Source organism: Thalassophryne amazonica, chromosome 19, assembly GCF_902500255.1.
Source record: "Thalassophryne amazonica chromosome 19, fThaAma1.1, whole genome shotgun sequence".
Taxonomy (NCBI): domain Eukaryota; kingdom Metazoa; phylum Chordata; class Actinopteri; order Batrachoidiformes; family Batrachoididae; genus Thalassophryne; species Thalassophryne amazonica.
The window spans coordinates 53,799,239-53,820,171 of NC_047121.1; the positions used below are offsets into that span (position 1 = coordinate 53,799,239).

General features: G+C 39.4%; 1 protein-coding gene across 1 annotated transcript in view; it reads left to right on the plus strand.

Moving 5' to 3' along the window:
* Positions 1-1,084: 1,084 nt before the first annotated feature.
* kiz (kizuna centrosomal protein) overlaps positions 1,085-20,933 on the plus strand; it is an 80,723-nt gene continuing 60,874 nt past the window's right edge. Inside the window, exons 1-6 of the mRNA XM_034159535.1 lie at positions 1,085-1,200; positions 5,160-5,222; positions 5,886-6,048; positions 8,775-8,849; positions 11,310-11,868; positions 12,841-13,084. Coding sequence (XP_034015426.1) covers positions 1,136-1,200; positions 5,160-5,222; positions 5,886-6,048; positions 8,775-8,849; positions 11,310-11,868; positions 12,841-13,084 — 1,169 coding nt within the window. The 5' untranslated portion in view covers positions 1,085-1,135. The remainder of the gene's footprint in view (positions 1,201-5,159; positions 5,223-5,885; positions 6,049-8,774; positions 8,850-11,309; positions 11,869-12,840; positions 13,085-20,933) is intronic.

Here is a 20,933-nt window from a genome sequence, read left to right on the forward strand (position 1 = left end):
TTACCCTAAACTACTTGAGACAGCAACTAGGCCAAAAAGGCCAAGGGGGTGCCCTCATTTCACTTTGCTGTGGCAGACAGGTGAAATGACGCTGCTAACACTCCAAAATGACACATGAAAATTCAGTAAGGTATATCTTATATATTATATTCCAATTCTAAGGTGGAACTATGCTGGTATACAAAGGTATATCTAAATATCTAAAGAAGAAGAGTAAAATAGGAGGAGAAGATTGTTATCAAACACAAAGGAACCAACTATTTTGTAAGCTAGATGAACGTTGCTAAGGCCGGCTAGATAAGCTAACGTTAGCTGTTAGGTATAACTAATTGTATCCCACTCCTCCAATATTTACTTAAGGGGGGGGGGGGGGGGGGGGGGGGGGGCGACAAGAAAAAGTAATGTGTGTGTGCAGTGAAGACAGGGCGGACCTTTTTTTTTTACAGGGGACCGTTTGGTCGGTGACACTGGCAATCACCTCTGCAGCGCCCCCCCCCCCCCCCCGCCCCGCCCCAAATACTGGCAGCACTGGTGGGCACTGTGGGCACACATAAAAATTGCGTAGTTTTTTTTAATGATCAAAATAAAAAATGCAGGTTTACATTGTTCTCTTGTGATTTATGAGATGATAACTGTATAATATGAACAATACTGCAGAAAATACATTTCAGTTATGTTTAGCCACCACTCCATGAGTTAGATGTGCAGGACTTGTGAGGTGAAAAAAGTGCATACAGTGAATTAAATGACGGTAAACAAAAAATGTGAAAAAAATAAACTAGTAAAAATAAAAAGCGACAGGAGGGAGGGGAAAAAACACACCCAGAAAATGCTTTGGCTCGAGAAAGCTAACTAATGAATAAACCACATATTTTGATCGCCCCCTTGTATCAGGTCAAATCAGGGATCACGCGCTGAAAATTCCAGTTTTCTTACCTGGAAAAATGTAGCTTTTTGTTTGTTGAAAAAGCTAAATATAGATTTAACTAAAAGCCAACTTTCAGCCTCAGAGTTTGTTTAGCAACAGGGAATTCTGGGAAGCGGTGCTCATGGCAACCGGTGTAAATACCAATCAGACTCCGCCTCCTTGTCATCGGGACTCCGCAGCAGAGAGAAAGCGGCTAAAACTGTCGAAATGGCTCTAAACGGAGACTTTTACTATGACAAAATTGGCTCCATTCAGCAGAGCATGCAGAAAAGGTAAGTAAGGTCTCTTGTTTTAGTTTACGAGACCTCTGAGAGACCATGGTGGCTTGCTAGCCGTTAGCTTTAGCTTCAGACAAATAGGCAGGTGTAGGAAATACACGGAGATGAGCTGATCACTTCTATCGATCCTGAGCCAGTTTATTCTTGTGATACTCCATCGGTGCAGCGAAATAGCAAACGTATTAATGGAAAAGTTTGTGTTTCTGCGTGATGCTAATTAGCACATCATGTCCAACAGCTCGCCTTCAGAGTGGCTCTTTTTAATCTTTTTTCGTTTTTAAGTTAAGATCTTGTCTTATTTCCCCAGTGGAGGAATGCACTCTTTGACTTACCTCCACGTTTGTAGTCATCTGTAAGACAAGCCTGGGGAACCCAAATTCTTCACAATGACAGCAAAAATGTAGATGAGGGGGAGAGTAAGTGAGTTTATCCATCACAACCAGACAGCTATGAAGGGGATGAAGATTGGAAAGCAGATGACATCCCAGTGTTAGGGTTGTGAAAAAAAGATACTCAGATGCTAATCAATAATAAAAAATTACTATCTCATTAGGTACTCATTGCCAACAGTGCCATCTTTGCAGTGATGCCGGTAACGCGTTACTCTAATCTGACCACTTTTTTTTAGTAACGAGTAATCTAACGCGTTAATCTTTCCAAATCAGTAATCAGATTAAAGTTACTTCTCCATGTCACTGTGCGTTACTATTATTTTTCATTGTGGGTCGATAGCAGCATTAAACTTGGTCTGTGGGCAGGAGGTTGGGTTCGACTGAACTGCCCACTTTCGGCGAGCTGTGAGCTTTTCATCCACGGTTTTTTGCAGCTGCTCGACTCGTCATCACCTCTTAAAGCACGGTGATCAGCACACCTGCACTGAGCTTTACAAAGTCATTTTTATGCTTTATTTTTCTCCTTTATTTATAATTCTGAGCTGAGCCGCTCCGTATCGTCTCGTTAAAAACAGCTGATCCTCCGCGACGCGTCAACAACTAACACTATTTTCCACTCAAATGCACCTAAACTCTCTTTCTGAGGACCACATGATGTGAAAATGCAATAAAACTTTCTTACGTGTAAATGTGGTCATGTTTTCTGCATAAATAAATGTTATCCATTCTTTGTGCTCAAACGCCAAAGCAGGGGCGAATCCAGATGGAATGGGGGCGTGGGGCAAGGATATGCCCCCCTCACAACACCCCTAGATTAAAGGTCCAGTTTTGAAGCCTTTTTTTTTACTACAACTACTAATACTACTTAAAATAATATTAATTTTGACAAGTAAAATATTTAGAGAGAATTTAAATGTTAGAAAAATACTAGAATGAATTTAATAGTTACATTTATAAACAATGTAGGTTCAGAATTGCAAGTTTTACTGTTACAGTGCTGTCAACAGTTAAATATGAGGTCAAGAAAGAGGTCTTTATTTTACTTTTTATAAAACAAGTATTTATTTTCATTGAAGTCAAGAAAGGGTGACTATAAAGTAAGTTTTGGCAAAACAGGTATCATTGTCATGTTGAGGTGGGTTGTTGTCGGCAGCTGGGGAAAGTAACTAAAAAAGTAACTAGTAATCTAACTTAGTTACTTTTACAATTGAGTAATCAGTAAAGTAACTAAGTTACTTTTTCAAGGAGTAATCAGTAATCAGTAATTGGATTACTTTTCCAAAGTAACTGTGGCAACACTGCATCTTTGGTTCTTCCGGTTAATACACAGCTTCAGCGTTGCTGCAGACAGGCAGGTACACAACTTATCTGTTTGTTCAGGGTCACCGGCGGACCTTTAAGTGCACCTTAAGTAACGCGTTAGTTAAGGTGTGCTGACACTTGCACGTCTTTGATGCACACACTTACACGACCTGTGTCATGCAGGAGAGTAAACTCGTCTTTAACGGGTGTAGACTGAACGTGAGAGGGGCACCAGCGCGTGCAATTGCGCAGAGAATTTGACCGCTTTTTTCACTGAGTTATCTAACATGTTAATCTTTCTGAATCAGTAATCAGATTAAAGTTACTTCTCCAAGTCACTGTGCATTACTAATATTTTTGCATTGTGAGTTGATCGCAGCATTAAACTGGCCAGTGAACAGGTGTTCGGGGTTCAACTGAACTGCCCACTTTCAGCGAGCTGCGAGCTTTTCATCCTCATTTTTCGGCAGCAACTATGGGTTGAAAAACAGTCCTCATCTCTCAAAGCGTGGTGACGACAGCCCACCTGCACTGAGTTTCACAAAGATATTTTTATGAATGTATTGATATTTTTATAAACAGCTAATCCGTGTCGCCTTATCAACTAACACTTTTTTCCACCCAAATGTGCCTAAACTCTCTTTCTGAGGACGACATGACTTAAAAACGCTGATGAAACTTTCTTACCTGTCTATCTGGTCATGTTTTCTGCATAAATAAACATTATCCATTCTTTGTGCTGAAACGCCAAAGCAGGGGTGAATCCAGAGGAAAAGAAGGCCTGGGGCAGGGCAGTGACATGGCTCCCCCACAACATCCCTAGATTAAAGGTCCAGTTTTGAAGCTTTTTTTTTACTACAACTAATACTACTTATAATAATAATAATTTCAATAACTATAATGTTTAGAGAGAATTTAAAATGTTAGAAAATTTTTAGAAAGAATTTAACAGTTACATTTAGAAACAATGTAGGTTAGAAATTTTAGGTTTTACTGTTGCAGTGCTGTCAAGAGTTAAATATGAGGTCAAGAACAATGTCTTTATTTTATTTTGTATAAAACAAGTATTTATGTTCATTGAAGTCAGGAACGAGTGACAATAAAATGAGTATTGGCAAAACGGGTTATCATTTTCAAAACAGGGAATACAGTTTATCATCATGTTGAGGTGGCAGGGGAGTGGTGTCGGCAGCTGCTGAAAGTAACTAATAAAGTAACTAGTAATCTAACTTAGTTACTTTTAAAATTGAGTAATCAGCAAAGTAGCTAAGTTACGTTTTTGAGGAGTAATCAGTAATTACTAATTGGATTACTTTTTTAAAGTAACTGTGGCAACACTGGTCACCACAAATCTGCATTGGGATTTGGCACAAGTTTTACACCAGATGCCTTTCCTCCAGATTTACCTGGAGAAACAGGCACAGCCCCGTGTCTTCCATAGAGGTCTCCCAGGACCCGCTCTGCTTAGCTTCTGAGATCTGACAGGATCAGGCTTAAGGCACCTTGACAAATGCACAAATTTGAATCCCGCACTGGCACGCAATTTGGCATGCCAGTGAATAAACTGATTGTAAACTGCCTGTGAACTGTGCGGGCTGTGAGCCAGTGTGCAAAGCAAACTCTGAAATGTTCAAAACTTATGGCACACATTAATTTTATGAATTAGACGTGAACATTGCGCAGCCTATTTGATGCGTCGTGAACGCTTTGCATGGCAGCACCCTGACAGTGGCATGCGTGAATATGAAGCATTATTGTAAAGCGGTTTGAACCTTTGATTCAGATGGAAAAGCGCTATATAAAATAATCTTATTTATTTATTTATTTACCTAACCTGCATGTCTTTGGAAGTGGGAAGAAGCCAGAGCCCTAACCCTAACCCTAACCCTAACCCAAAACACCCAGAGAAACCTATGCAAGCTCCACACAGAAAGGACCAGGTGGGAAGCTATCCCATGACCTTTTTGCTGTGAGGCAACAGTGCTAATCACTAAGCCACCATGCTGCTTTTTAATTTTTTTTTTTTTTTGTCACCCCCCCATGGTATCAAAGAGGGCATTGAGTACCTGGATATCAGTATTTAGTTTGGAATTCTAGTATGATGACAGTGCACACATATTCAGGCTAAGTGGGTACTTGATATTTGATAGGTTTAGTTGTGTTTGTCAACTCACTTTTGCTGTGTCTTTTCATGTATGAATGTTGCAAATTTTGTGTAATTGGTGGTTTCAAATAAAGTGTAACATGTTGTGTGTACAGTGCGAAACAGAGGCAGGAGTTGGAGCAGGAGCTCTTCGCTTTATCAACATCTGATGAAACAGTGTACGTTTTTTTTTTCCTTGTTAAATTACTAACAGATTTTGACCTGATTTGCTTTCATCACGTTTTTATTATCAATCAATACCTTGAATGTAGGAAAACATAAAATCAATATTTTAATTATTCATTAATCTCTCAGTTCACACACACACACACACACACACACACACACACACACACAATACATGTGTGTTGATTTTTATTATGAATGTTGGGTTAAAACATAAAGCTCAAGGTGATATGAAAGATGAAAGTACACAGTAAATTTTGCAGAGTAAAATTTACTCTGCTGAGATAACATTTGGTCCCAGTCCAAATACAGTTAAATATACTCTTCCCAGTCCAAATACAGTTAAATATACTCTATCGCAGTGCTAAATCAACTCTATCAAAGTGTAAAATCAACTCTTATTTAGTAGAAACACTTGATTTGACAAGACGGTAGAGCTGATTTCACTCTATAATAGTATATTTTACTCTATTTAGACTGGGACCAAATGTTATCCCAGCAGAGTAAATTTTACTCAGCAAAATTTACTGTGTAAGATTATTTTAATGAAAAAAATATATTGTGCTTAATGTTTTCTTTTGAAAAGTCTGCCTCTTACTTTTGACAAAGCTTTTTGATAATATTTCTTTTGAATAACGGTTCTTCACTGCCTTCAGCTCACAGATAAAGTGTTCCAAACTGCGCAGTTATCTGAAGGAAATCTGTGACAGGGAGGCACGAGCGAAAATGAGAAACCTTGAGCTTCTGAAACATGTGGAGTGCATAGAAATTAACATGAAGGACTACTGTCATGGCCGTGGCCCGCTGCAACAACAAAAGGTATACAACACAAACATTAAATTAGAAATGGCCTGAATCTTTTCTTCGTACTTCAGTTGGTCCTCATTTAGGCAGTTTTCTACTTTGTACTGTTCTATATTCAGTTATACTTTGGGTTTTTTTTTTTAAATACGAGGAAAGAATTCAAGCAATTTCTTCATCTGTCACTCGACATTGCAGAGTATGTTGACAGTTTTTACAAGGCATAAATGTCTTCCCTCACATTTCCCTTAATGTCATGCTGTTATTTTAATGTAGGAATATTTGACTGCAATGACAGTAGTAAACCCTCAAAGTGTGCAATTCATCACAACAGGCAAATGAGCAAGGCAGAAAACAATGAGCCAGTCAGATTATCACTTAAAACTCAACGACATTGCTTGACAGCTTAATATCAAATTAACAAAATTGGCTAATTATGACTCGCTGAGTTAATTGCTCAATACAGAGACTGAAGTGCTCTGGAGGTTTAGTCACCCTCTCCCCTTAAGCAGTTGGTTTATTTCCTATTCATGTTTTATGAGTCCTACATGTCTGTTGTTTTTGTTGTCCTGTTTGCTCCTGATTTGTCAGGTTTATCTGCTGCATTATTGGTGCAATGAAAAACAGAAAGGAAATGGAGTCACACATGCACGCTTCACTATGTGGACTAATTACAATTTTGATCGTTTGTCAGTACTGGTTGTGATAACTATAATTTGTATGAAGAGCTGGAGGAAGAGATGTTGATTGGTTTGCTCCTTCTTAACAAGCTTTTTTTTTCATTGTAGTCTAATATAACATATTTAAAGTGTCAAATTGAAGAACACATTAATTTAAGATAAATGTGAAAATATAAAGAATAGCTAAATAATGGAATTACACATAAACAAAAGAGAAACACAAAAATAAGCATGAAAATGTATAGAATAAAAATGTATCCTTATTATCTATTTGTATAGCAGACGGTCTGCTCTGTGTCAGCCTGATCCCGTCAGATCTCAGAAGCTAAGCAGAGCAGGATCTGGTTAATACTTGGATGGGAGACCTCTTTGGAACACCAGCGGCTGTGTGTGTTTCTCCAGGTAAAACTGGAGTTGCGTCAGGAAGGGCATCCGGCGTAAAACTTGTGCCACTTACCAATGCAGATCTGGTTGTATCCGCTGTGGCGACCCCGAACAAAAACCGTGAGCAGCCGAATGAACAACAACAATTATGTATTTGTATAGATCTTTGGGTAACGGCATCTGGTATCACACCAGTGTCAGATTCCAGTGCGACTCTGTACTGGATCTGCTGTGACCCTGAATACCTCAAACAATTGATTACATATAAGAATACATTTTAACATTTGTTTTTATTCCTTTATTATATTTTGATCAGTTTTCTTCACCAGTGTGTCAACAACAAAATTTTGGGCTATCAACATTCTTTTCCAAATGAAAAGAAGGTGAAACAGTTGTTTCTAGAAACAAATCGAACAGCCACATTTTTTCCCAAATAAAATAAAAGTCAGTACATTTAAAAAAAACAACTTGTTTTTGTGATTGCTTAATGTCAAGTCCATGCCAACACCTATGCAGTCACCAGTGATCACCTCACGTCGTTTTTATTACAAATTTCAACCACCAAAAGGAAATTGTCTACTTTAAGTGTGCAGAGTGAAAACACATTCAACTTCTTTACATTTATTTCTGAATATGAGTTGATTTTAATTGTTTTTAAATGATTTAGGCACATTCAATTACAGTCCCCCTTTATATTGGCAAATTATTTACACAAAGTCATTTAAATTAGTTTGTTAAATACCAGAAAATTTTTTAAAATTGGTCTTATAAAATCTAATCCAAGAACATGTCAGCCACTGAATTGTTTTCACCAGGCAACAGTCCAAAATCCAACGGGATCTAGTTTAAACCAGTTTATGGAAACTTTAATAACAGTAAATGCAATTTAAAACACAATTACCGCTGGCTTAGGGTGGTTTGGGGAGACTGAAATGTCTTTTTAACTATTTAAAGCAGTTTAAACCATTATCATTATTATTATCATCATCATCATCATCATGAAACCAAATCAAATGAAAAGTTTAAAAACAGGCAGATATATCTAAAAAACATCTATCATTGTCTGTCAGTTTGTTGAGATTGATGTCTGAATATTAATGGACTCCCTGCAGTGAGTTAGTTAATATTTGTTAAGAGTGGGAGGAATTTGTTGATTTATTCAGTGTAATTTTCAAACCACTCGGACAGAGAATATTTGTGTTTGCATCAGTATGTGCAGGGAAATGTATTTAGGGAATGAGCCAGACCCACATTCTATACGTATTATTCATTTGTAAACAACAGTTGTGTTTAAAACAGTGAGTGAAAGAGACATTTTTCAGTGTAGATCAGGGCCTGATTGGCTTTAAAATTCAACACTGGACAGGCAGGCAGCATGGCCCAATCCTCCCAAGCTCAGCTTCATTTGTTTTCTAGAGTTATTTAGTAGACTCTTGAAATATGCAATTTTGTAAACAAAAAGTGGACATTTGTTAAAAGTCTACCAAACTGCTGAAACAATCCAGATTGAATGATTATTCTGGATGTTTTGCATAGAAATGTGTGTTTCCTTCAGAGTGGTACTAAATGATGGATTGTGTTTTGCCCACAGTCTGTTGGCAGGTCTTACAGCTGAGAACTGATCGGCAGCGTGAAGGCCCTGTCATCTGTTATGTATCTGTGTCTTCTCATCCTTTACAGGCTGAGACTTTGCATAAGAGTTTGAAATTCATGGATGCACAGAAGGAAAAGGAAAAAGATCTTGCAACAGCAAAGGTACTTCTCATGTGAATCTTGTAATTTAGACTATTGTATTTTCCAGAGTGTAAGTAAGTTGTTGATGTTTTTATTTTTAACTTAGAGTCCAGTGTGACTTGTATCCCAAAAAATCATGTGTTTGTTTTTAATAATTATCATTTATATTGGACTTTCCCAGGAGTCAACACACTAAACAAAAGAAACTCTAACAACAGTCCTTGGGGGACACAATGTAAGTTGAGGGCTTCTAGTATAAATCTGCTGTTCTCCATCTGTGTCCTTCCACTGCCTTCTTTTCTCCAAACTGCATCAAATAACATCCGATCTGTTGAAGAAGAAGAAGAACTTTTATTGCATACAATTAGGGAATTGGGAATTACGGTCGTAAATAGAGCTTTACAGGTGATGCGTAAGCGGAGCCGGTAAAAACGAGTTAAAACGGCTATTTGTGACCATATAACAGCATGAACATTCGGAAATCATCAGACACAACACGGCTATTCCCATTCTAATTTAATTCCATCATTTGCACGGTTTATTTTTCTGTAGGTAATTCGGTCAGCGAGGCTAACTGTCGATCCGAGGGAGTGTCGCTCCAATAGCGGTCAGGGCGCGGAGTAATCCAGCAAATGTGAAAATCCATCAAATGTGAAACCGTAATTCTGTATCAGAATCCACATCAATACTTTTGTATGGTAGCTTAAATTCACCTATTTCTTCGGCGGTCGAGCCAAGGCAGCATCACTCCAACAGTGGTCAGGGCGCGGAGTAATCCATCAAACGTGAGAATCCATCAAATGTGAAATGGTAATTCTGTATCTGAATCCACATCAGTACTTTTGTACGGTAGCTTAAATTCACCCACTTCGGCGACGTCGGTACACAACTTTCTCTCGCTCTCAGCTAACAGCACTAGGAGCATTGGGCAGCCACAGTCTGGCACCCAGGGACCAACTCCAGATGTAGAGATACTGCCTTGGTCAGGGGCAGAGAAAGGAGCAGAGCAAATCAGTATGTTCTTCACATGTTTATTTATTCACCTTGCATGTTTTTGGAATTTGCAAGTTTTAAGTAACTGCACATCCTGTGGTGTGTACATGTGCTACAGTGAGTTCCTGTCCATTGTTAAACTCACACTTACAAACAGTCCCACATACAGAAAAAAAGGTGCAATTTATACACCAGAAAATATGGTAAGTGTCATTGTAAAAAGAACATTTAAGCGGATTCTTAGTGCAATTATTCCATTTCATATGCTACAGTGTGCTGTGCCACTTTTGTACCACACACATTTGTGATATACAAAAATACCATTTGTTCCTATATATTCTATGATTTTTGTGCTTCACACATTGCCCTGTAGAGTTGAAAAATGGTACTCATTTTTGCGTGTTTGTTCTAATTTGAAATGTTTGCATGGTTTATGCAAATCTCAGGTCTATCAGACTACAGGTTTAGAATAACAAAGAAAAGTCGGCATTATGCCTGTTAAATCTGTAGAGGAGTCTACATTCAAATTGTGTATCTGTAATAGCACAGGTGTCTAATCCTGGCTGGTGCATCAGTACAAGCGATGTAGTTCAAGCCCATAGCTGCTTTCTCCCTTTACTTAAAGCAGTTAAAGCTCTCTTAGATGAAACGTCTAAGACATCTCATAATGATTTGGAGCATGCTGTCTTGAGCAGTCACTTGTAACTGTGTGCAAGCCCCCCCAGCCTGTCGATATTGTAATGAGCAAAATGGTACCGTCACTCCATTATGCATACGAGTCATTGGCTGGCAGTGTGCATGTCCCTCAGGCTGCAGCATTCATTAAGGGAAGCTTACCGGGCTGAAAGCTGGAGACAGATGATAACGGGATATGATTTTCATATTTAATACATTCCTTGGAAGAGCACACGCGTGCCGCAGATTGATAGAAGAATCAATTGCTACTTTAGTGAAACACTTTCTACTTTGCCCTGCAGCTACCGATGGAATCACTCAGCCAAGAAATTAACTTTTCCTCTTTTTTTTTCTTACCTACTTTGTGGATCTGTTGGGCGGGCTGCATGGTTTACACTGAATGTTATTAAGCAGCTAACTGTTTAGTATTTAAGACGCTTATCAGAAAAGAAACAGAAGCCATGCTTTTTGTTATTATGTGTTATTATTATTTGCCTTCCTCTCTTCCCCCTTAGTGACATTGAAGGCATGAATCAAAACTTTGTGGAAAGGATTTTTTTTTAAATAAGATTAAAAGTTAAAACATTGATCCCAAGAAATTTTTCTGAAAGATGCTGTGTATAGAATTCTGACCTTGGCCCAAAAAGCCATATTTATTTCAAATTGTAAAGTGGATTGTTGACATACTGGAATTGAATTTCTTTCAAAGTAGTCTTATCTAACTGAAGTCAAAATGTTTTAACAGAAACCATTAATTCTTAGAGCATTTGCAACAGTTATGAGCTGGTTTGATGGTCTTTCACGTATTTGCAGAGTGAAGCTCCACACAAAGACTACCAGCATGGCTCTCAGGATTCTACACAACTGCCAGGGAAAATTTTTGTGGGCTCTAAGCCCTCCAGAGAGGCTGAGGCTGATCCTGACGCCACATCTGTTGACTCTCACCGAGCATTACATCCTCCATCCAACAGTGGCGTGTTGTCCTGTGAGCATATACCAAGTGGCCTTTTGAAGGACTACAGAGTTGGTGGCGAGGATGCCTCCAGCAAACGAGCACATTTATCAGATGACATTTCAGGCGCACACGATTCTCCTGACAAACATGAAAGCATGTCAGTCGAGGTTGTATCTGTAGATGCTGGTGACGTGCTTGTCAGAACTGGAGATGATCCGCAACCTTCACCTTTGGTGACCTTGACGGTGCCTGAGAAGAATCTATCTCCCAGTCATAGCCCCATGTCTCCTCAAAATTCTCCTGCAGAACAGTTGCTTGAAGCGGTACAGTGTTCAAACGTAACGAAAACGCCCGAGAGAGGTGTCACTGACTTTACGCCAGAAACAACTTTTGGACAACGATCCCATGATGCCCCAGGTTTGCAGTGTTATTATACTGTCTTTATTGTCTTTGCAGTGTAGTTCAGTACAGTGAAGCAGATTTTTAGTTATGCAGCAAAATATTGTGGTCATGCCTGTTTGTGTCTGTTACATCTCATACTTACACAGCATAATCTTCTGATCTGCTGCCTTTTGACATGTTCACTATTTTAAAAATCATATTTTTAATCAAATATGGCTGAAAGTAGTGCCTCCAGTCTGCCACACTTGGAACTGGAAATGCAACCTTTATGTGAGCAGTGTAGACAAATAGAAGCGCTATATCCTAGAACACACTGCAAGCATCATAGTCGTGTCACATTTGATGCACATGTCACATGCAGCAGTTGCGCATGTATATTTACAGTTGGGTGCCTTTTAGCTGCATTTGTGTTGCATCGCTCCTCAATATTTCCTTGTCATTTATCTTAAACAGTTACTTTTATTCCACATTGTTTATCTTCTATGGCCATTTTTTGGACATAATACTTGCAGTGCGCCTTCAGTTTGGGCACACAGTTTTTTTTTTTTTTTTTTTAATTGGCTCATGTAGCTGATAAAGCAGTAACCTCAGTTACCAGTGACTGGTGAAAATCCAGAAAAAGGTATTAATTATTTCAAGTTGCCGGAATGATGCTAAATTACTATCTGCAAATAATTTTTGGGCTATTTTAGCTGAATGCTGCTCATATCACATGAGAATTGGGCACTAGGTCAATTCTCTACATGTGACGCAACACGTGCATCTGGGACACTTCACTCATGATGGATGTGTGCAAGGTTTAATCTGTTAACAGGGCTGCCTCAATGAAAATCAACAAGCAAAGTAACTTTGACACGAACGTGACACTTGCAGTGTGTTGTCAGGCCTTAGCAGTTTGGTGGCAGAGGGCAAATATGTTTCACTCCTGATGACAGTGTTTGAAGATTTAAATAAGTCACGCTATTCTTTGTGCTGTTTTACACTCAGACAAACATCAGAATGCCATCACACCAAGCTCAGATGTGGAGTTGTCAGAGAGTAGTGATAGTTACATTTCCATTTCTCTGACACAATCTGAATCGGAGGAGGATCCACCTGAGGATGCAGAACTTTCTGACAAGAGAGACAGTAACACACAGCACAGTCCTGAATTGTCTGTCCAGTTTGATGAGCTAAAGACCAACCCACACTCAAAATGTGACTCTGCTGCTGCGGGCATGACCTTGGAAAGGTATAGTATTTGTGATTTCTGTTGGTTACTTGAACTTTGGTGTCTGTCTGTTTTCACCTACATCTCTTTATTTATTTATTTATTCATTTAAAGCTTGGATCTAGACTGGAATTGAAACCATCAGGGCCCATTCACACTATAACGTGACATTGCTGACACTTGCCGACATAGCAGAGTCTCAAAAATCTCTGAAACGCTGGAGAATGCTCGTTCCAGGGGTCCAGATTTCCTGTCTTCAACGCAGGTTGACATAGCTCAGCAGAGGGCAGCATTTTGCTGGTCGAGCTCGAAGTTTGCTGATGGTCCACTGACTTACAATAGCACGTAGTTCAGCTTTGGCATCGGAGAGCGGGCACATTGGTAGTGCACTCAGAAGAGCAGTAGCGTAGCTTGGCAGAGCTGATTGTCCATTCAGTGTTTTTGACTTCAGCTGAAGTAGCCTAGAGAAACTCGATGGAACTCTGTGATTGCATTACTTGGTGTTGATACGTCATCGAAACAGGTTCTATGTATTCATTCACATTTCTACATATTTCTTCATGCCTACGGAATCCAAAGGGGATGGTCCATCCAGTCAAGCCTCCAACATTGGCCAGCAGAGGGGAGCAGACCAGTAATGGTTATGTAGTGGTAGCAGAGCTCAGCTCTTGCCCGAGTTTTAGCACGAACGTCAAAGATTTTAAGCATGTTGAGAGTTTTTCTGGGACCATGACAAACATCAGCGTTGTCCGACTGACATGCACTTAGCTCCTGCCGAGTCTGCTGGACCTCGCTACTGGTCCATGTTAATAAACTTTTCACTGTTTTTGACAAAAGCCGGCCTAATTGTCAGAGTGTGAATGGGCTATAACATTTTGAGACATAGCTGAAAAATACCAGTAGAACAGATTTTCATTTAATTTTGGGTACAGTCAAAGGTACACCAGTCATGTGCAGCTGTCAAAGTGTCTGGTTTGCAGTGACAGTTCCGTCAGACACACTTTGCATTTTGATATCAAAAAGTGAGTTGAGGTGTTAGGAATATGAGCTGTCTTTAAAAGTTTGTCTGTTTGTCTGAGGTAGTATGTAACAAGCTGAAAGGTTGTTTGAACATTTCAGAATGGAACCCTCGCATTTTACTCCAGTATTTATCTCCGCCATCAAAGGACGTGTGCACTTATTTGACTGAAGTTAAGATATTTTGAAATGAATGAATTTCAACAAAATACTGGAGTAAGATGTTCTTGAGTCAAACAGGAGTGGATTAGAATGTTGAAGGTGATAATTGGCTTAGATGTTAGCACTGTTGCCTCACAGGAAGAAGGTCGTGGGATCACTTCCCACCTGCTCGTTTCTGTGTGGAGTTTGCATGTTCTCTCCATGTTTGTGTGGGTTCCTCCCACATCCAAAGACACACAGGGTCGGTGACTCTTAAATTGCCCGTATGTATGTGAGCGTGTGTGTATGTGTTTGTATATATGTGGTCCTGTGGTAGACTGGCATTCTGTCCAGGGTGTACTCTCTCACACCCTGCTGACTCCTGGGATAGCTTCCCCCCCCGTGACCCTTCATTGGACTAAGCGGGTATAGAAAATGAACTAACGGAAAGCTGCTCCAAAATGTTCCCCTTGTCTTTTTTTTTTTGTGTCATCTCTTGATTTGACATTCTTCCTTGCTGAAGTCAGAGATCTGATGAGTAGAAAAGTTAGATTTCTGATGGGCGTGTTTATTTGTAGAAGTAATAATAGTTGGCAGAGATATGCACTCCATTAAAATTACATGCCTCCACGCTAAATGATGGAGGGCAGTTGATGATAGGAGGGGGGTGTAAACACTGCTCAGTCCTTGTCAATATCACATCTAAGGCTGACAGAGAGGATTGTGGGAGTCACAGACCATGCAAGCATCCTGTGTGCAGCTCAGAAGCAGCTCCATTTGTGCCAGTGATGAGTCTTATAGGGAGAGCTCAGGACCTGTCACCAACAATATTGCTGTAATCCAAGATAATGCTGCAACAGAGCAATTTTCTGCTTGAGAGACCTCAGGAAGTCCCCAGTGGAGGAGGAAATTTGTGGCACCATAGAGTGTTCTGGAGGGTGGGCATGTGGACAGCACTTACAGCCACAAATCCTTGGCGTGATGATGGCCTCTGAGTTGAAGCATCATTTTGGATGAGGCTGTAGCCACAGAAAATGTTGTATGAATATTTCAGCCCAGAACCTCCACATTTTCCTGCAATATGTTTTAGAAGGAGGAGCAGTTACACTCTATTGTATTTTTAAGACTGTATTTTAATTTTATATGCATACCGTGTGTGTATGCATATAAAAAAAATAAATAAATATGTATGTGTGTGTGTGTGTATATATATATATATATATATATATATATTCTCAGGGACACTACAAGTACTTAGTTTGAGTGTCCTTGCATTAAATACATTATACATGTTTACGGATGGGGCAGTGATGGATATATGGAATGAAGTGCTAAAAACATATGTTGTTTCTATTATAGAAATTAAACACAAATTACAGATATGCTTGGGGGATTTTTTATTTATTTTTTTTTTTTGCACAATTTAAAAATTTTAGTTGTGTGAAGCAAGTGAATTGTTGCTGTTGCAGGAGAGATGTGTGTATGCTACAAAAATTGCAAGTAGATGCTTCTCTCCCTTCTCTCAAAAGGTGCTTCAGCTGCGAGACAGCAGGAATGAATGGTAAATGGACTGCATTTATTATATAGCGCTTTTCCATCTGCATCTGATGCTCAAAGCACTTTACAATAATACCTCACATTCACCCCGACGTCAGGGTGCTGCCATACAAGGTGCTCACTACACACTGGGAGCAACTAAGGGATTAAAGACCTTGCCAAAGGGCCATTAGTGATTTTCTGGTCAGGCTGGGATTTGAACCAGGATCCTCTGGTCTCAAGCCCAATGCTTAACCACTATACCATCCCTCCCCAGGAAAAGCATCAAACCATTATTAGAATGCTTCTTATAAAAGCTCAATGGATCTACATGAGTTATAAATGTCACTGGGAAAGACTGAAGATTTATATGTGTTTGATTATAATAATTGCAAATATAACTAACAACTTTTCCCTTTGCAACCAGATCAGTGGAGATGTAAAATTTTTGAATCAATAAAGACATAGAGGTATTAGTACAGGCACAGCTTGTGTTCACCACAGTTGGATTTGCAGTGCAATTAAAGGCTTCCACTGTGTGGAAATTTGATCATAACTGTGTAGTTTTGCTCAAATGTGGCACAATATCATAGTGCAAGTTAGATCCTTGTTTCCTTCCCAAAACCAGTATTTTGTTTCCTCTGGAAATACATGTCAATAAAAATCATCATATTTCTTAGGGTAGTAACAAAATTGCACTACTTTGTTATTGTGTAAAACAGAATATACTTTTCAACAAATAACCGTAATAAGAAGAAATAATGACTTTTATATAGCAGAGCAGGGTGGTGGCCAAGTGGTTAATGCGCTTGGTTTCAGTTCAGAAGGTTCCGGGTTCAAATCCCACCCCTGCCACATTTCTCCATGTAATGTGGAGTTGCATCAGGAAGGGCATCCGGCGTAAAACTTGTGCCAATTCAACATGCAGATCCACCTTGGATTTGCTGTGGCGACCCCAAATGCAAACAAGGGAGCAGCCGAAGGGACTTACTAATGACTTTTATATAGCACTTTCCAAAAATTAAGTTACTGAACAAGATAAACACCAGCAATATTTACAATTTACAGATAACATATATAAAATACATAAAACAGATAAAATTCTCAAATTATAGCAATAATAAAAGCTCAAACAATCTTGTGCAACTATATATCCTCATACAAAAGTCATTTGGAGAAAATAAATTCTTCTTGAGTCCGGACTTGCAAGCACACACAGACCTCTTTTTAGATGACACACTGGTTACAAAATATTAAGTAACACAAATAGATGTTATTACTGCAGCAACATTTGAGAGTGTTATACAGTGGATCCAGAAAGTATTCACAGTGCTGCAATTTTTTCACATTTTTATGTTACAGCCTTAATCCAAAATAGCTAAAATTAATTTTTTCAAGCTTTGTTTAAGATTTTTGCTAATTTATTAAAAATAATAATAATAATAATAATTAAAAAGCCAAAGGAATCACATGTCCAAACCTATTCACAGTCTTTGCCATGAAGCTCAAACTTGAGCTCAGGTGCCTCCTGTTTCCACTGATCATCCTTGAGATGTTTCTACAGCTTAACTGGAGTCCACCTGGGGTAAATTCAGCTGATTGGACATGATTTGGAAAGACACACACCTGTCTACATATAAGGTCCCACAGTTGACAGTCAGAGCACAAACCAAGCATGAAGTCAAATGAATTGTCTGTAGACCTCTGAGACAGGATTGTCTGGAGGCACAAATCTGGGAAAGGTGCAGAAACATTTCTGCTGCTTTGAAGGTCCCAATGAGCACAGTGGCCTCCATCATCTGTAAATGGAACAAGTTCAGATCCACCAGGACTCTTCCTAGAGCTGGCCACTGTCTAAACTGAGCGATTGGGGAGAAGGACCTCAGTTAGGGACGTGACCAAGAACCCGATGGTCACTCTGTTAGAGCTCCAGCATTCCTCTGTGTCGAGAGGAGAACCTTCCAGAAGGACAGTCCACCAATCAGGCCTGTATGGTAGAGTGTCCAGACAGAAGCCACTCCTTAGAAAAAGGCACATGGCAGCCCACCTGGAGTTTGACAAAAGGCACCTGAAGGACTCTCAGACCAGGAGAAACAAAATTCTCTGGTCTGATGAGAAAAAATTGAACTCTTTGGTGTGAATACCGGGTGTCATGTTTGGAGGAAACCAGGCACCATCCCTACAGTGAAGCATGGTGGTGGCAACGTCATGCTGTGGGGATGTTTTTCAGCAGCAGGAACTGGGAGACTAGTCAGGATTGAGGGAAAGATGACATCCTGGATGAAAACCTGCTCCAGAGCACTCTTGACCTCAGACCAGGGTGACGGTTCAACTCTGAATGTCCTTGAGTGGTCCAGCCAGAGCCCAGACCTGAATCTGATTGACCATCTCTGGAGAGATCTGAAAATGGATGTGCACTGACACTCCCCATCCAACCTGATGGAGCTTGAGAGGAATGGACCAAACTGCCCAAAGATAGGTGCACCAAGCTTGTGGCATCATATTCAAGAAGACTTGAAGCTGTAATTGCTGCCAAAGATGCATCAACAAAGTATTGAACAAAGGCTGTAAAATACTTATGTACACGTGATTTCTTAGTTTTTTATTTCCAAAAAGGTTTTTTCATGTTGTCATTATGAGGTGTTCTGAGTACAATTTTGAGGGGAAAAAAATGAACTGACTCCATTTTGGAAGAAGGCTGTAACATAAATGTGGAAAAAGTGCGTACTTTCTGGATGCACTTTATTGTGGCCATTTGCTGTATTTTCTACATCAAGGTAGGATTTTTTTTTTTTTTTTTTGGCTTCTGTTTATTAGTTTGCTGAATTGCAGGAAATAATTATAATTATTTTCAGCATTTTAAAAAGGGTCATACTGGATCTTGGCTGAAGAATGCATTTTAATGAGTGCTATTGCAGTTTTTACAACTGGGTTTGTTTGCAACAGACATAACGTGAAAGCTAATGGCATAGAATATTTTGTAGTGCCCTGAACAGAAGCTGCATTTGGTTTGAGCTGTGGAGAAAATGGAGCTGCAGCTTTCATTGTTACCGCGGAGAGCTTCAGTATATGAGGAGAAAAGCAGAGGCTTTGATGTAAACCTTTGAGAGACCTCTCCCTTTATCTTCCTCTCTTAAAGTTACAGTTCATAATATTCCCTCCATTCAGCTGGTGGTTAGGGAAAAAAGCCCTGCCAGTTCATTAGATGATCTCATCATATTTGTCCTCCAGCACAGCCCAGGTGAGAGTTTGTGTATATATATATGTATATATATATATATATATATATATATATATATACACACACACACACAAGGTTGGGTAGGATTACACATGTGGATTACGTGTATGTATGTACATACATTTGGATTACTTGTAATCTGATTACTTTTGGATTACATTTCAAAGTAATCCTACCCAACCTTGTGTGTATATATATATATATGTATATGTGTGTGTTCTCCACTCAGATTGCAATAGCCAATCACAGATTAGCCTTTCTGTCCATCATTTACCTGTATTTTGGCATGTTTGGCACCAGAAAGTTATTTTGGATCCAAAAGGATCCTGAAAGGCTAGGACCAAAAGTTATATTGGATCGGTTCCCACTGACCAATATTGTTAGAGCTTACTGCCAACAGCTAGCCAATCAGAGCGCGGCATACGAAGGTCAGGAACTAGCTGACAAGACGCTGGTTGAAAAAATGTCAACAAACATGTCAACAGCAGAGGTTTGCTGAGTTCACAGAGGAGGAATTTTGGAAATATTGAACTCCAAGGATGCTAAAAACATTAAGAAGGTAGACAAGCACGCTACTGACGTTTTAGAAGCATTCATCGCATCAGAATCAATCATATGTTGTTCACAACAAAATAAATTGATCTAATTTACTTGACTCTTTGTTGTTTGCTTAATTTGGGAGAGGGGTGGAGAACATAACAATTGATGGATGGCAAGTTGTCCAACATAGAGAAATATTGGATTCAAGTTAAATTGGATTTGGCTACACCTCGTCCAGTATAACTTTTCTTCATCCAATATTTCTCTATGTTGGACGACTTGCCATCCATTATTTGTATAATACTATATATATATATATATATATATATATATATATATATATATATATATATATATATATTGCATGGGTTCTCTCTGGGTGCTCCAGCTTCCTCCCATGTCCAAAGACATGCAGGTTAGGTGGACCGGAAACTTTAAATTGTCCGTAGGTGTGCATGCAGGTGTGAATGTGTTTGTCTGTCTATATGTGGCCCTGAGACAGACTGGCATCCTGTCCAGGGTGAACCCCGCATCATGCCCTATGATTGCTGGGATAGGCTCCAGCCCCCTGCATCCTGATCTTGGATAAGTGGTTGAAGTTGAGTGTGTGAGTGTATATTGTAATTCCCTTCAGCTTCTCCCTTATTTTCGCTTGGGGTCGCCATAGCAGATATCTGCATGTTGATTTGGCACAGGTTTTTACATCAGATGCCCTTCCTGATGCAACTCCACATTACATGGAGAATGGACAGGGGTGGGGTTTGAACCGGCAACTTCTTGCTTCATTGGAATGACCAAAGTTCTATACAGGCTCTGAGGTCCATGGGTCCCAGAGCTTACCCACAGATTCATCCCTTCTGCAAGATGAGTTATTCAGAGTTATGTGCAGTGTTGTCAAACATCTTGTGCAAATGTCTTCCAGTCATTTTGCACTTTCTGTAACTGTGTGTTTAACTAACCATTGTTTACTCTTTCTGTACTCTGGCAAAATAGTTTCTTTCAGGATAAATAAAGTTGATCTTTATCTTTTATGTACCCCAGTCCATTGCAGGTTTCTTCCCCAGCCAAGGCCAGGGCCCATTTACTGTTGGGTGGACTGGGCCAATGCAGATTAAGTGTCTTGTCCAAGGAAACAGACAAGTAGGGAATTGAACCCAGGTCTAGGTACGTATTGGTAGCCCAACCCCTTAAACCACTGAGCTACCTGCTGTACAAAGCTTGCTCTATAAATCATCGTCATCAAAAAAAAAAAAAAAAAAAAAGAAAGTAAAAAAAAGCAAAACTAATCCACCATAGTTTGACAAAATTCAAAGTGTTGTCTGCCATATTGGTACCTACAGCTATCAAACATGCAAAGATTTTCAAGTTACAGTGATTTGAAGTCACCAAATTGTC